The 15,044-nt window shown below is 41.1% G+C and overlaps 1 protein-coding gene across 1 annotated transcript; it reads right to left on the reverse strand.

The window, feature by feature from the left end:
• Positions 1-1,087: 1,087 nt before the first annotated feature.
• LOC116053352 (vang-like protein 2) lies at positions 1,088-10,688 on the reverse strand. Its single transcript, XM_031304437.2, has 8 exons — positions 10,370-10,688; positions 6,915-7,156; positions 6,269-6,392; positions 5,341-5,948; positions 3,772-3,908; positions 3,391-3,526; positions 2,849-3,095; positions 1,088-2,487 (listed from the first exon to the last, which is right to left on the reverse strand). The coding sequence occupies exons 2-8, from the start codon at positions 6,983-6,985 to the stop codon at positions 2,230-2,232; spliced, it is 1,581 nt and encodes a 526-aa protein (XP_031160297.1). The 5' UTR covers positions 6,986-7,156; positions 10,370-10,688; the 3' UTR covers positions 1,088-2,229.
• Between the last annotated feature and the right edge of the window lie 4,356 nt (positions 10,689-15,044).

A 15,044-nucleotide genomic window follows, 5' to 3' on the forward strand; every position in this document is an offset into this window, starting at 1 on the left:
TGTCATAAACATTATAAACAAGTCATAAATGTTTATGACATAATGCTTCTTTTAGTAAGTGTAATTCATTTTTGTCATGACAAGTTATGGTTAGGGTTAGAGTTAGGGTTCATGTGTCATGACTGTCATCACAGTCATGTGTTCATGACAGTGTCATGTCACTCTTATGTAGATACCTTCAAGTAAAGTGTTACCCAACAATCTTGGTTTTAAAGACAATGTTCTTCAGAGACAAGTGTTAGGAGCATAGATCGAGTACAACAAAGTGATCTATTTAAACAAGAACAATACAACCTTAGAAACTGCATCAAAATGTACAAGTCAACAGCTTGTTGAGTGGCACGACAACCTATCTGTAGTGTAAAAAGGACATCTATAAGTTTATCGCTGAGTGACAAAAGACACAAATGTGTACATGTACATGGCTGGATTATCCTGCTGGGAGGCCCCTGTTGACACCTCATATATACGGCACCAAACATTACTCTAGAAGTTGAACAATTAAATCTGTTAATCAGTTAGTTAATTAATCAAATGAAAATCCATCTGCAACTATTTTGATTATTTGTAGATTGTTTAGGCAGAAACACAAAAAATAATGTGTCTGGCTTCACAAATGTGAATGTTGATTTTCTGTGCTGAATAATCAACTGAATAATATCCGTATCAATATCAGTGTCAATTGCCTTAAAGCACTTTGATAGAAATATAGTATAAGAACAAAAATAAACAAAAGTAATTAAAGGGCAAGAGCCTTATCTTTCACAACATTTTTTTACGGGTGTTGTGAAAAAAAGCTGTACTGAGTAAAGCCTTTTGTGGCTTGAGGAGTGTGTGTAATTAAAAGATATCTCTGATTCTGATGCATTGATTTTGAAATGTTTTGCACTGTCTATTACAAGTCCAGCAATGGCAAAAGGAGTGCAATGCTAAATCGGGGAAGCACTTTAAGGTCTTGAACATTAGATTTTGACACAGGCCACTTCTACAAGACTGAGCTACAAATTTAGGTAATGGAGAACGTGTCTTAATATATATTGTACTGTATTGTATTGTGTGAAAATCCCCCCCCAAAAAAAAAAAAAAAAAAAAAAAAAAAAAAACTTCAGTCAAATTACGTACAAGGAGGAACCCTAGGGCTTTTTGGTCCAGGCCATGAGGCAGTTGCTGACTTTGTCCAGTTAGTGATCCAGCCATGCTCAACCACACACACAAATTAACACACTCACTCCTAAAATATCAGAGACAGTAATTACCATCAAGCTGCCAAAAATAAACACATTGGCGTTACTTGGCTGTATTGTGCTTGAGTTCATCAAGTCCAATTGAAACCTCATATGTAGAGGAAAAAACATTCGTTACCAGTATCACTGGACATATACTGGTCATACATTATGCTCAGAAAGTTAGATTAGTTCTCAGAGCAGGAGTGCATTTCTGTAGCTTCTCCAGAAATGAGAAGTGATTCAATAAAACCTGAGCAGGAAATAATACAAACAATGATGATGATGATGTTGAAATGATCAGTGCATTAGAACATCCAGTGTTTCTTATTTCATTTTCAGTGGGAAGTACAGTATGCATGTCCACTTTTCAGAAAACTATTCAGTAAACAAAAAGAGGAACAATGATTCAGTTAGTGAATCCATTCAATGTACAAAAAGGAGAGATAAGACCAGGGGACCATTGGGTCATCACCTGATTCTGTCTGTTGCCTGTAAAGGCCAAATTCGATAACAAGAAGTTCAAGTAAAAAAAACGAGAAGTAAGATTAGCTCTGACAAAGAGTGTGCATTAAAAAAGGTCAGTGCGCACTCAAAATACTTTATTTAACACAGACACTACATGGGTATATTCTCTTGAATAAATGTTGCATGAATAAAAAAACGTGGCTAAAATCCAATTGATCGACACAAGTAGTCATTCTTTCAACCGAAGAATCAATTGTCTTTCATCAAAACAATGTATTTTTTTTATGAGTGTTGAAAAGCCCCTAAGAAACCCAAAGAATACTTCAGTATCATGGGAACTGGAAGCAGTCTGTAGTGCAATATCAAAAGTTAACAGTCGGCACTTTGAGTCTAATAAAGTTTGTTTGAGTATCAATGTCTGAGATTATGTTGTCTTTTTTATCAAAAAATAAATCACAAAAACAAACTAAAAAAAGGTATTAAAAAAAAGACACCCTGAAAGCACTAAGATTAGTATGTTTGATTCAGCATCCTCGTCCTACACGGACGTCTCTGACTGGAGCTTCATGACAAACTTGTGCCTTTTGGGGTCAATGAACTCCTCGCCCAGACGCAGGAAGGGGAGGGGCGTCACCGTGACGACCAGGGAGAAGTCGAGGCGTCTCAGGGAGAAGACTTGGCCTTGATGGAGAGCAGCAGTCACCGGCTCCTCACTCACTAGTGTCCACTGGCGGCCCCTGCTGGTGTCCAGGTACTGGAGGGTGGGGCCTGGGCTGAGGTAACGCTCGAGGAAAGCCTGGGCCACACACAGGAAACATAGGTTTCAATCAGTTTATAAATAGATGCACTAATTCACTGTCGGTAACCATTTCATTATTTCTGTTATGGCTGCGATAGTTTTCAGGTTGCTACAACATATTAGATTGTACTACTTTATTCAGGTCATTTTATAATATTTTATTTAAATTATATTTATATATTTATAGTTTTTATGAGAAGAGAGGGCCAGGGCAAAACACATTTCATTGCATTCTCTCTGTACTTTGTACTTTTTAATTCACATGACAATAAACTTGAGGCTAAGAGACATAATATCAACTTTAAAATAAAACGATAAAAGATTTTCACGTGAAATACATATTTCTGAAAATATGTACCTGGGGAGTCATGTTGTGTGTGATGCAGAACTGCAGGTGGTTGATGATGCTCTCCATGCTGTGGTAGGACTGCTGCCTGGTGGCGCGGAGGTACTTCTGCATGGCCCGCGCCATGGGGGCAAATATGGCCTGGGCCGCCTCCCTGGGGTCCATCACCTCCCGCGGGTGTTTGGGGGAGGACGCGGTCGCCTCTTCATCTTGGTGACGCTTGATGTGAGTGAATGCTTCTTCTACTGCCACCACCAGTCTGTGAGGAGACATGGCAGAGCGAGTGAGACACTCAACTTAGATTTAAAGCTACTCCAATCAATATCCATATATTTACAATGGGGCAAATAACAACACATTACGTGAAAAGGGACTTAGCGCTCTTGATGAAAACTATATCGTTATATCAAAGTTTAATAATTGGTTGTCATTTTATTTAGGCCTAAACTTGATTCAATTGACTCGTGGGGATCATTTACACTCTATCATAGCCTTAAAATTCAATTTAAATTATATATTTACTTGTGCATGTACGTGTGTGGGTATGTTCTCACCTAGCCTTTCGTTTGCGGACCCTGCGCTCCACTTCTGCCTCCTCATAGTAGTACTCGGTGTGGGAATTGTCTCTTCTCCGAGCAGCGGCTGCGATCATAGTTCTGGACTGACCCGTAGAGTTATTGGTGCTGTTCTCTGTAGAAAGAAACAATGAAGTTAAAGATCCAACTAATAGACAACTGTCTTGCAGACTCACTTCTATCACTATATCATTGTTACCGCAGGCAACAAACTAGAATTGTATCACTTGCGAGTGCATGTTTGCTTGTTTTGCCCTGTTTAGTGTATTTTAAATATATGCATGATAGGAATCATTCTGATACAGCATGGGCTGAATGGAAAAAGTTAAAGATAAAATAATAGACAGAAAATCATTTTACCTTCCCCCAAGTTGTAAACCTTGAAGGCAGACATCTTCTTGGAGAGGATGGACTTGGGCAGGTTGAGTAGGGCGGGGTTAAAGACCGGGAAGTCACTGTAGTACTGGTCCAGAACCCACACTGCTGCCCTCTGAATACTGTGTTGCACAAGAGAGGAAGAAAAAAATTGTTCAAAACAAAAAGCTGTTATAACTGCATATCAGCCTTAACAACCAGAGAGCAGATGGAGGAAGCGGTGAACCAATGAGGAAGAAACAGCCTCTCCCACTGGGCTGCATGCATGAGAAACGTCTTCTGCATTGTGGAAATATAAAGCCCATATGACAAAGTGATGATAAAAAGGGAAGGGGAGTAATTATGAATCACAAATGACCATCTCTAGTTTGAGGTAAACATTGACCTGGAAGCCACATAGTAGCTATAGCATGCAGGGAATGATCAGCTTGTGAGAAAAATATATTTTATTAATTGATAATTGCAGTCTTCAGCATTCATGTCTACAGGCAACCTGTGCTCTTTTTGTATCGATGAAAGCACCATATCTCTTTCAGCACGCAAAGAGAGCAACTTCTGCCAATGCTGTATAATTGTTTGCATTTGATCTTTTAAAGGTCTGAAAATATTGTTATCCTGCATGGGACTATTGTCACTGTGTACAAGGACTGTATTTCAACTGAGTCAGGCATATGAATACTGAATTATGTACACTTACCTGATTTTTTTTCAATCTAGTGCTGCCTGCAGGATACAATATTATTTGTTTATTTGTTGTCACCTAAATATGGTTTCAAGTGCAAAGTGCAGGCAAGAGTTGCAGCTGCTATGACAGACTATTTTTGATCAAGAATATGTCGACATATAACACTGTATGCGTAGCGTAAGCACTGAGCAGTACGTTATCAGAGCAGCAGCAGCTTCCTTCTGCGTTTGACACAGGATGTGCTCAGGCACAGTATTGAGTGTAGTAGTCACCCACATTTTGGCATTACTCAGAGCTCAACACACATTCACTGTAGTGATGAGTGTTAAACAGAAGATAACCAAGCGTAAACGCTTCAGGTCGTGTTTATGCACGTTTAGCTCCGTTGTGTGGTCTGTGTAGACAGCTGGATTGATTAAAAATAGAAGCATTATCTGTACCGTCAAATGCATGTGAGCCAAACTGAAGATTGCAACTGAAATTCTTCCTGTGTAGACACGCCGTTAACCTTTAAGCCACATACTGCTTTTTGTGTGTACTTCTTCCAGCCAAGTTTTGCAATAATCTATCTGGCAGTTCCTGAGATTTCCTGCTATTAAACAGACAAATAAACAGGACTGCAAAGATAGCCTCCTTGGCAATGTTTTTGTTTTTCTAAATGAGAGAGAGAGAGAGAGAGATAGAGAGAGATAGAGAGAGCTAGAGATATAGATATATATATATATATATATATATATATATATATATATATATATATATATATATATATATATATATATATATATATATATATATATATATAAAAAATAGGCAGAAAACTAAACATAATTTTTAAATTAAAAAAAATATTCCTGATATTCCAGACTAACCTGAGATGTCCCACGTTGTAGAAGCGACTATGTCCGTCTGTAGTCCTCACAACCTTTAGACAGAAAGCGGGCTGCAGATGTCGGACCTCCAGCAGCACCAGAGCCAGGTACTGAATGAACAGCAGCGCGTCCACCAGAGACGCTGCATATCCCACAATCCCCCTGTAGTCCGTCTCTCTGGGCTCCAGCACCCGCACCCCGTAAAAGAGCCAATAGGACGCCACAAAGAGGAAGACCAATGCCAGCAGCAGAGAGCGGAAGATGAAGAAGCGCGGCAGCGTGGCTCTGGGTGGGCGCAGAAACAGCGTCCAGGTGGAGATGAGGAGGATCAGAAGCTTGAAGGCCAGAGAAATGTAAAGGCCCTCACATGGTGTGCCGCAAGGTGCCAGTTCATCCCGCCAAAGGAGCTGTGGGAGGGCCAAGAAGGCCAGAGGAGTGAAGAGAGCAAAGAGCCCCAGGACGGCGCCCAACGCTGGGCTGAGGTAACGCCGGCACTCCAGCGGCGAAGAATCCTCAAGGTCCTTCGACGCGCGTGTCAGGTCCTCGTTGGAGACGCTGTCCACGGAGGTGCCAGTGACCACCGTGGTGGTCTCGCCCCAGTTGTCATCCTGAAGATAGAGCAGAGTAGAGAGAAGAGTGTTGGAGATACGTGGCAGAACACTTTGGTCTTTTTTTTAAAAAAATTTTGTGGAATTTTTAGGCCTTTATTTTGACAGGACAGCATAGATATGAAAGGAGAGAGAGAGAGAGAGAGAGAGAGAGAGAGAGAGAGAATGACATGCAGCAAAGGGCCGTAGGTCAGTACTGAACCCGCGGCTGCTGTGTTGAGGACTGAGCCTCTGTTTATGGGCACATGCTCTACCAGGCGAGCTATCCAGGCGCCCGGCAGAACACTTCTTAAGAGTAGTGATTAAAATCGGACTCTAACCCTGTCGTCTCCTCTGGTGGACTCTGCGTCCAGCAGCGGCTCTCCAGGAGCCTGGATGGTCACCGATTTGTCTCCGCGGATGGTGCTGTCGCGACTCTTCGAGCGATGCCTGTCCCTCCTGTCCCTGGAGAAAAAGAAGTCAGGGATGGTTTACTATCCATGGATAGAAAACATTGATTTAAAGTAAAACTCTAATCAGGCAAGCCAGAACAAACCTAGAAGGTCTGTTTAAAATATATGAAGACTAAAAAAGAATGAAACACCCGGTAGATATGTGTTATTTAATTTTTTTCTCATGCTAACAATATTGTAAAAGTATCTATAAAGCGCAAGTAACTGGAAATATACCCATGCACTTGTGCAATTAGAGCTGAAACAATTTGTCGATTGATCGTTTGACAGAAAATGAAGAGGTAACTGTTGATATTTGATTAATTGCTTTGGTCATTTTTGTGCCAAATAGTTTTTTTTTTAGTCTTCTATGATGGTGAATTGAATGTCTTTAGGTTTTGGAGCGATGATCGGACAAAACAGGCAATTTGAAGATATCAACTTCGGCATATAAATCGGCAGATTAACCCAAAATAACAATAGTTTTAGTTAGTTGCAGCCCTGCTTGCATTACACTACAATTGTGATCTGCTACCTGTGTTTGCGGGAGCTTCGCGAGTGGGACGATTTGTAGGAGTAGCCCGAGTACGTCGACTCGTTGTCCATGTCAGAGGCCGGCGGTGGGCGGTGTTTCCGGGCCCCTCCTGCCCCCGAGCCGCCGCCTTTCTCCCAGACCACACCCAGCTGGCTCTTACGATTGCTGATGGACTTGGTGGAGAGGGCCAGAGGGAGGCGCAGCAAGTCCACTTTACTCCTGAGGGAATCTATCTTGGAGGCCTGGGGGGGGGGGGATAAGGGGAGGAAGATGGGTGAGAGCGAAGAAGATAAATGATAGAAATGGTGAGTTTGGAAAAGGCAACGGGTGTGAGAGAGCGAGAAAGTGGAGAGTGAACAGAGAGAAAAATGAGGAGAGAGAGGGGGATAATTTGTCATATCAGACAGGAATACAGGCATCTCAGAGGAAAACATGCCAAGTAAAGGCAACAAGAAGAGAGACATTGTTAAAATGTTGGCACTCCGAGGTGTGTGACAGTGTCTCTGTGCGTGTTTACAGTCACACAGGACATAGCCAGGCCCATTCTTCCACATTGAAGGAGTTTTTTATGAGCAAACTCAAGTAATGTGGCCCCTAGTGTGTTCTCAGCCAATAAAGGACGATTACACCACCTTCTATTCTAGGCTACATGTCTCCAGTGTGCAGAGGCAGAACATCAGAGCTGCTCTGAAATGTTCCAGTTTCATACGTGAACGATTCAAGCTACGCTGAAATGTGTAAGTGCTTCATTTATACAAATACAGAAAATATATTTTATTTGTTTGTGCTGGTTTATTTTTTGTCTTGGATCCATGTGTGATACATACTCACCCAGGCGCCACATTCCCTAACTGTCCCCTGTGGTTTCCAAGGGCAACAGAGCTTAACTACTACAATGGGGATGAATGGGAGGCTAGGGGTGAGAAAAGACGGAAGGGGGGTAGTTGCCACAGCAACCAGACCATCAACTCTACACCCCCTCCTCTCATTCTCCCTCAAATACACACATCAGAAGACAAACAGACACTAATCATTTACAGCCTACGATTCTGAACCTGTCCTCCATTTCAAGTTTGAGTTTTTAACCGGACAGTTAAAAAAAAAAAAAAGGAAGGTGCTTTCCGAATTGGGCGTGAAACAAGCAGACTGTAAATCTAATAAGAAATCTTCTCGCGCTCTCAATTTGTGGCATGACCTCCTCTGTCCATCTTCCACATTAGACACTAGTAATAGCCTTCATGTGATTTACAAATGGACTTCCCAGATGGAATATTTTGCAAGCAGATTCATAAGTAAGCACACAAAGCTATACTGAAAATGCATTTCGACTCCAAGGATCGACAACATTTCAGTTTCTCAATCCAGCTGTCAAGATCCCAGGTTGAGTCGTCTGACATGCAGACGTGGTAGTGTCGGGGATTTCAAGACTGGATATTTGTTTGATATATAGGCTAAAAGATAAAAAAAAAAAGAGACTGTGCATGCAACAACAGTTACCGCTATGATTCACCTCTTGCAGCGTTATGGGAGAGTGACAAAGTGAAAAAGCCACTCATAAAAAAATCTACATTTTTACACAAAAGTCAGAACTTTTTGGCCATCACAATAAACATGATATATGATCTAAGCCAAACGCAGCACAACATCCTAAACATACCATCCATACCAGCATCATGCTGTGAGGATGCTTCTCTACTGCATGCCCTGAAAAGCTTGTTAAGGGTGGAGGAGAAATTAATGCAGCTAAAGTTGGAGAAATCTTGAAGGAAAACATGATGTAGACTGCCTGAGAAGAAACATGCCTCTTGGGAGACAATATGTTTTCCAGCAAGAAATGAGCCCAAGCATAAAGTCAAAACTACACAGAAACGTTAATTTCCCAGAGACAATAAAACATTAAAACACACTTTTTATAGACGCTGTACGGGGGGGGAAATAGCTCTCTCTACATTTTTAGAAAATAAGAATATGCTGGACCATTGTCACATCATGTCAGGCAGAGCACTCCGCTTGCTTTCTGGTTAAAAATGGATATCACACTGACCCGAGCACCCACATTCTCTAGTGGCATTAAACTTTATCCTTTGCTGCCAACTTAACAAGCCTTTTATGAACATGAACTGACTACTGTGACTTGACTGTCAAAAGTGTATATGGGTTAAACAGGTCCATCACACAGCACAGAGCATGAGAGTGAAGACAGAGTGGTAACCCTTAGTTCTAAAACAAATACAATTCGGGTATTAACAAAACATCTAAACATGTCCGAATGCACAGTTTCTCACAGGTCTAAAACTAGGTTGTGCCATGAAAAATAACAGAAACGGCTCTGTCTCTTTCCCACCCTGTCTGAGACAGTCAATCCCAATGATCTCACTGACAGAGCCTCTCCCACTGTAATCAATCCCCCACTCATTGATTTACACTGGATTCCACGTTCAGCATCCTGTGGGGATGTGAGAGGTTCCACGTGCAGTGTGTAAACAGACAAAGCTGTCTTAAAATGTTTTTCTTAGCAGGATCTCTGCTGATGCTGTGAGATGATTCAAGTACAGCTGCACGTTTATGAGGTCTATCAAATTTAAACAAGTCACTTACATTTCATATGCGTAAGAGTGTTTTTACTTTATTTCCAAGTGAAATGTTTCTCTTTACTTCTCATTTTTGGATGAAACATCATGCTCTAATGCATGCAGCCTCAGGTTGGTGCTACGAGCTAACCAGCCCGCCTGTGTGGCTCCCAGGGGCCTCCAGGCCTCAGGGTCGCAGTGGGCCAGCGAGGCGTGGCTGCAGCCTCGATACAGACTCCTTTAAGCAACCCAAGCCCAGGCTTCGAGGCCTTTACAATTTACATTACAAAACACACATTCAGCAGGAATCAAAGCGCATGATAACCAGCAACCAAAGTGGTAAAAGCAGCAGCAGCAGCCGCGCTGTGATTTAACACCAGTGGAAACACACCGTTTGTGTTCTCGAGACAAAGCAGATCACACCCAGGATGAAGTGATGAGCAACAGACTGGTGACTACACAGTAAACTCATCTCACATGAGCGTGACCACAGTTAAGTAAATCTACCAGATGTCTGGTAATGTGTTCCATTTGGCACACAGTGCGTAAAAAGTGCAAGATGGATAAAGTGCGCGGATGAAAACAAAGAACGAGACTTGGCGAATGAGCTGCAAGTGACTGTGTAAACCGGGCTACGCGTTCACACTGGAAGTGAAATTCAGTTGGTGAATCTGTGATCGATACTGTTATCTGCCAGCTCACCAGTCCCGACAGACGAGGGACCGTGCACAAATACAGAAATAAAAACGTATTTGGGCTGGAAAAGGAAGCAAATGTAGTGGGTTCCATTTATGCATTAAAGCCACAATCAGCCGGTGTTACCACGTAAATGCTCAGTAGACTAAACAGCACATTTTACCCAGAATGCATGCAGGAATGTCTTACCTTTCTATCCAAAAGGGAAAAGCTGCAACCCGCAGCACAAAGAGCCGAGCAACAAAAGTGCCTCCAAATTCTCCAAATTCACTTTCTCCCGACTCTCATCTGTCCACAGTCTCCTCGCTCATTTACCACCGGAGTGTAACTGGTTTCCTTGTCGGCGAACGCAGTTTGTTTTGTAGTTTTTTTGGCTGTTAAATCGCATCTCAAACACCGAAGCCGCACAAAAAGCAGCGCCACGCTCCTCATCCCGGCTCCGCATCTGCTGAGTGGCGGAAACCCCGCTGAGCTGAGCGGCTCCGTGCAGACATCCAGCACCGGCTGAGAGCCACACGCTGTCAAGTTAAGAGTACATTTACAGCTTCCGGTGACGATTTTCAAAATAAAACCGATTTTTCACAATGGAGGAGGTTGCCTCAAAAACCTAAAAAATACCTTTATCTGCTCCCAATGAATAAACGCCGTTAAAATGGCAAATGTAGGGCCCTTAATTTGCATTGCTTGCTTTTATCAGCTGAATAACTGCCCATAAATATTTCATTAAGTGGTTATACCTGTTAATAATAAATGTGACAACATAATGAGTAGGATAGGAACATCTAAATGTTTTTTTTCCTTTTGAAAAACTGCTTTCTCATAGCATTATTGACCAGAACAGTCAGAGACAAAACAAGTAAAACAATGTAAAAACAGTATCGCGTTAACATACCTAAACAATTTTGTGTTAAATAAGGTGGTCTAATTTAATTAGGAGCAATTGTCATGTGGAAATGCATCATATAATCAGATGTGCAACATAGAAAAAATAGAAGACAATCACATTATTTAATGAAAACATGAAGGTAGGCTGAAAATAAATCTCCAATATTACATACAACCTTTAAAAAAATAAGGTGGAACATATTGTAAATAAAAATTCAATTGTTTTACTAACTGTGCAATTTTACTAGCCTGGTCCTACCCATAGACAGTATATAGTCCTACCAGACTTTCGTACATTACTAAAGAAAAATGAAAATTGAGCGGAAGTACGTAGGAAGGCGGAGCCAGGCTACAATTTTACCACAAAATAAACACATAAACGTTAGTTATTTGCTTATAACCTTTACAAACCAGTTATAGCAAAAACTGGATGTTATTTTATCCCCCCCCCCCCACACACACACACACCTTTAACCACAAATAGCTACTATACTTATAAGTAGATGGCTCTTCTCACACCAACCCTTCTCATCCTCTATTCTCACTATTCAAGAATATAAAAGTGTTTGCTGGCATTCGTTTCCAAACAATCTCCTCAAACTGGTAGATTTTGAAAAGTGGTAGAAGTTGAGTCCTTCATGGTCATAAAATGATGATGCATATTATAGCTGCAACTATGAATTTTAGCCAACATATCCAAATGTTTAACTGAATGTTTCACACTCACTTAAAAGACTAAAATTGACAATTAAACCCAAATTCAAAGAGCAAAAAATCACAATCCACATTTTCTCTTTTCTTTAATCCAGTTTCTTTTTAATCTCACAAAACACATGAATCTGAGACATGAGCTCTCTTTTCCTTCTGTGCAGCTAAACAATCTCACCAATTTTAAAAACAAGGGAGAAGAAAATAATTTATACATCCTTTTTAAAAAAAATTATATCTACAAAAATAAAATCAAATACGAGGACTAATGCTTTACAGAAAAAAAAATGAACATATATAAAACAAGTGGGTCTGATCTCTCTATTTTACATGAGTGAACAAGAGTTTTTAAAAAGACACAAAATAAAAAGACAATGAGATGATAGTAAGACGTGTGTATGCATACAGTAGTTTGCACCGTGCAGGGAAGTTTGTCTGTGCAACATTTCTTTTTAACAAAAAAGGAATCAGTTATAGCTTTCTTTTTTTTCTTTTTCTTTTTACAGCTGGTCAGGGCCACAATGCTGATGTCAATGTACAAGATAAATGTATGAAAAGAAGAAATCATGGAAGATACAAAGAAAATGAAGTGTAGAGGTAGAAATTGGAGATGAACAAATGCTGTAGTGAGAGGTGGGAGGAAAAAAGGAAAGATATTTGTCGAGGAGAAGAAGAGATCCTGACTCGGATTCAATCAGCTCAGACCATCTGGCATTGTTTTGTGCCAAATTATGGACAACACACATATTATGCATGTGATGATTGAGTGTCCATAGCACGGAAATGTTTTTTGTCATGGACAAAACATATGGTCCAAGATGCTTGAAAATCAGCAGCCAAAATGTAGAGAAAAAAAAAAGCCAAACCGTGTTCCCTTCAACACCTCTAAAAAGATATTTCACTTTGGAAGAACATTTTTACATTTTAGCACGAATTCCTCAAGGTGTTGGTGCCTCAGCTGCTAAAATCAGCCGGCCTATGCAACCAGAAGCTCTCATTCTAAGTCCACTCTTTTTTTTTTTTTGATCGTATGTGACAGCCAAGTTACACTTCTCATCAAACGACGCCTTCAGTGTGTGCTGGCTAAAGAGTGAAAACCTTCCACCAGGCAGTGAAATATCATTTTAATAGCAGAATCTGGCTGGTAGTTTGTAAATATACTTGGCTCCTGGTTTGTGCAGTTTGGTAGTGTATTGTCAGTTTTGCTGGGTAACTCACTAAAGTGCTCCTCAGTATTTGAAACCAGCTCAAATAAAATCCAGTCCAGTGTGATTCTGCCCAGCTTGATAAGAGAAAGAAAGAGACACAAAAAAAACATTTAAACTGGTACACAAAAGAACTTCTCTAAAAGAAGTTCCTTCCTTGTAACATTTTAAATACATATTTTCTGGGTTTATTAGAATTAGTAGATGGCGTTTGAGAAAAAAGCACTTGGCTCTAGTGTCAGTCTTTGCTGGTTACACGTGCCTCAACCAAGGCGTACAAAAACCTTTCTGAATGTCAAGGACGTTAAATTACTCCTACATATGACCCAAAAATAGTTATAGAATAGTTCGACATTATTAGCTTCCTTGTCACATGTTGGATGAGATCGATACCATCCTTGTGTCTGTGCTTTAAGTACGGAGCTGGAGCCAGCAACTGGTTAGCTTAGCTTGGCGTAAAACACCAACACGGCGACAACGATACATTCAGGCGAAGTAACCCGCAGAGACTGCAGGAACTAATGAGATAATAATTACTGTGCTCTTAAGGTGCTAGTTGGTGGATTTTGTTACCTTGAGAGCGAGCCAGGCTAGTGATTTCCCCCCAATTCCAGTGTTTATGCTAAGCTAAGCAGCGGCTGTCGTTAGCTTCATATTTACCGTACATATATGAAAGTGGTATCGATCTTTGCCCGTAAATGTATTTCCCAAAATGTCAAACTATCCCTTTACATTTTATTTTTTACTTCATCTAACTGCTGTGATCACAGCACAGTTGCATATAGCGGTTACTTGTTGATTTTTGATTGGACCATGTGCTTGAATTTGAAAAATTAAATTTTACAAAGCCTTTCCTTTCTCCTAATAAATATGTTGTTCTGAGAAGGGTAGGGGGACACAATGTAGGCTAGATGGATATAAACACTATGTATGGTACGACCGCTGTATGGGGGAAGGGAGGAGTTGCTGGTTCACAGTATTTACCGTGGTATTTACACACACAATACACCGGAGAGAGGGGCAGAGGATGCACAGTCAAATCTTAAAAGGGTAGACAGGCAATGTCAGCGGCGATATTTGGCTTTTTGGTTGACCCAATTTGGTTGAGCGACACAGGGCTTCAGTGAAAATTCAAGTTTCTAAGTTTGAATCTGTCGTTTGTCCTCTTTCCTCACACTCGTCGTCAACATTGCCTGTCTTGAACCTTGCCCCAAAACACCAGAAATCTCCCCAACTTAAACAACTTTACATGATCCGAACAGCTATGCGAATCCACTGAGCTTGTTTATTTAATCGCTGAGATCCCTGTACGCCTCTGAAGCAGCGCTGAAAATAAAACCTGCCAGCATTTCAGTAGTAGACAGCGCACAAGTGTTTCCAGAACTTTGAAGTGAACAATCAACACAAACCATTTAACCATCAATAAGTTGCACTGATGGTTCCAAGCTTTACTTAAAAGAGGGCTTATGGATACGTCAGTGTGGCTGCAACTGTTCCTGATTATAATAACGCTAGTGTTTCTCCCACAGTGTGGGGATACGAAGGTCTGAGATGAATGAAACGGTTTAATGTGTGTGTGTGTGTGTGTGTGTGTGTGTGTGTGTGTGTGTGTGTGTGTGTGTGTGTGTGTGTGTGTGTGTGTGTGTGTGTGTGTGTGTGTGTGTGTGTGTGTGTGTGTGTGAGATATTGGTTTCCTTACCCAGTGCAAATAACCTGAATTATATAGACACAGTCCTTCGGCCGTGGTGGCAGGTGAACTCAGTGTAAAGCAACTAGTGGCGGGGAGCCGGGCATTGTAACGTCGGCCCCTAAATATAAAGCCAGTGGCATCTCCGATTCCTGACCCGTCCACTGTAGAGGACGTACATGACAGAGGGATGCATTGTGGGTAAAGTGCAGGGGTGGTGGGTCCCTCGGATTTTTCCTTAAATTAACATTTTCAACACTTTTCTGCTCCGTTTCTTCAACCAGCTCTTTCAAGCAAGACATACAACTCCTTTTTCTTCACATATATCCAACTTGGTCATTTTCCCCACTTTCAATTCTTCCAACTTTTTTTTTTTTTT

Source organism: Sander lucioperca, chromosome 17, assembly GCF_008315115.2.
Source record: "Sander lucioperca isolate FBNREF2018 chromosome 17, SLUC_FBN_1.2, whole genome shotgun sequence".
NCBI classification, from domain to species: Eukaryota; Metazoa; Chordata; class Actinopteri; order Perciformes; family Percidae; genus Sander; species Sander lucioperca.

What these genes read in the sequence shown, in the direction of transcription:
- LOC116053352 (XM_031304437.2), bottom strand. Translation starts at nt 6,985, where the DNA reads ATGGACAACGAGTCGACGTACTCGGGCTACTCCTACAAATCGTCCCAC. An exon ending in CCACCAGAGGAGACGACAGG is followed by an intron (nt 5,949 to 6,268) that starts GTTAGAGTCCGA and finishes CTCTATCTTCAG; the next exon opens with GATGACAACTGGGGCGAGAC. An exon ending in GGTTTACAACTTGGGGGAAG is followed by an intron (nt 3,527 to 3,771) that starts GTAAAATGATTT and finishes TTCTTTCTACAG; the next exon opens with AGAACAGCACCAATAACTCT.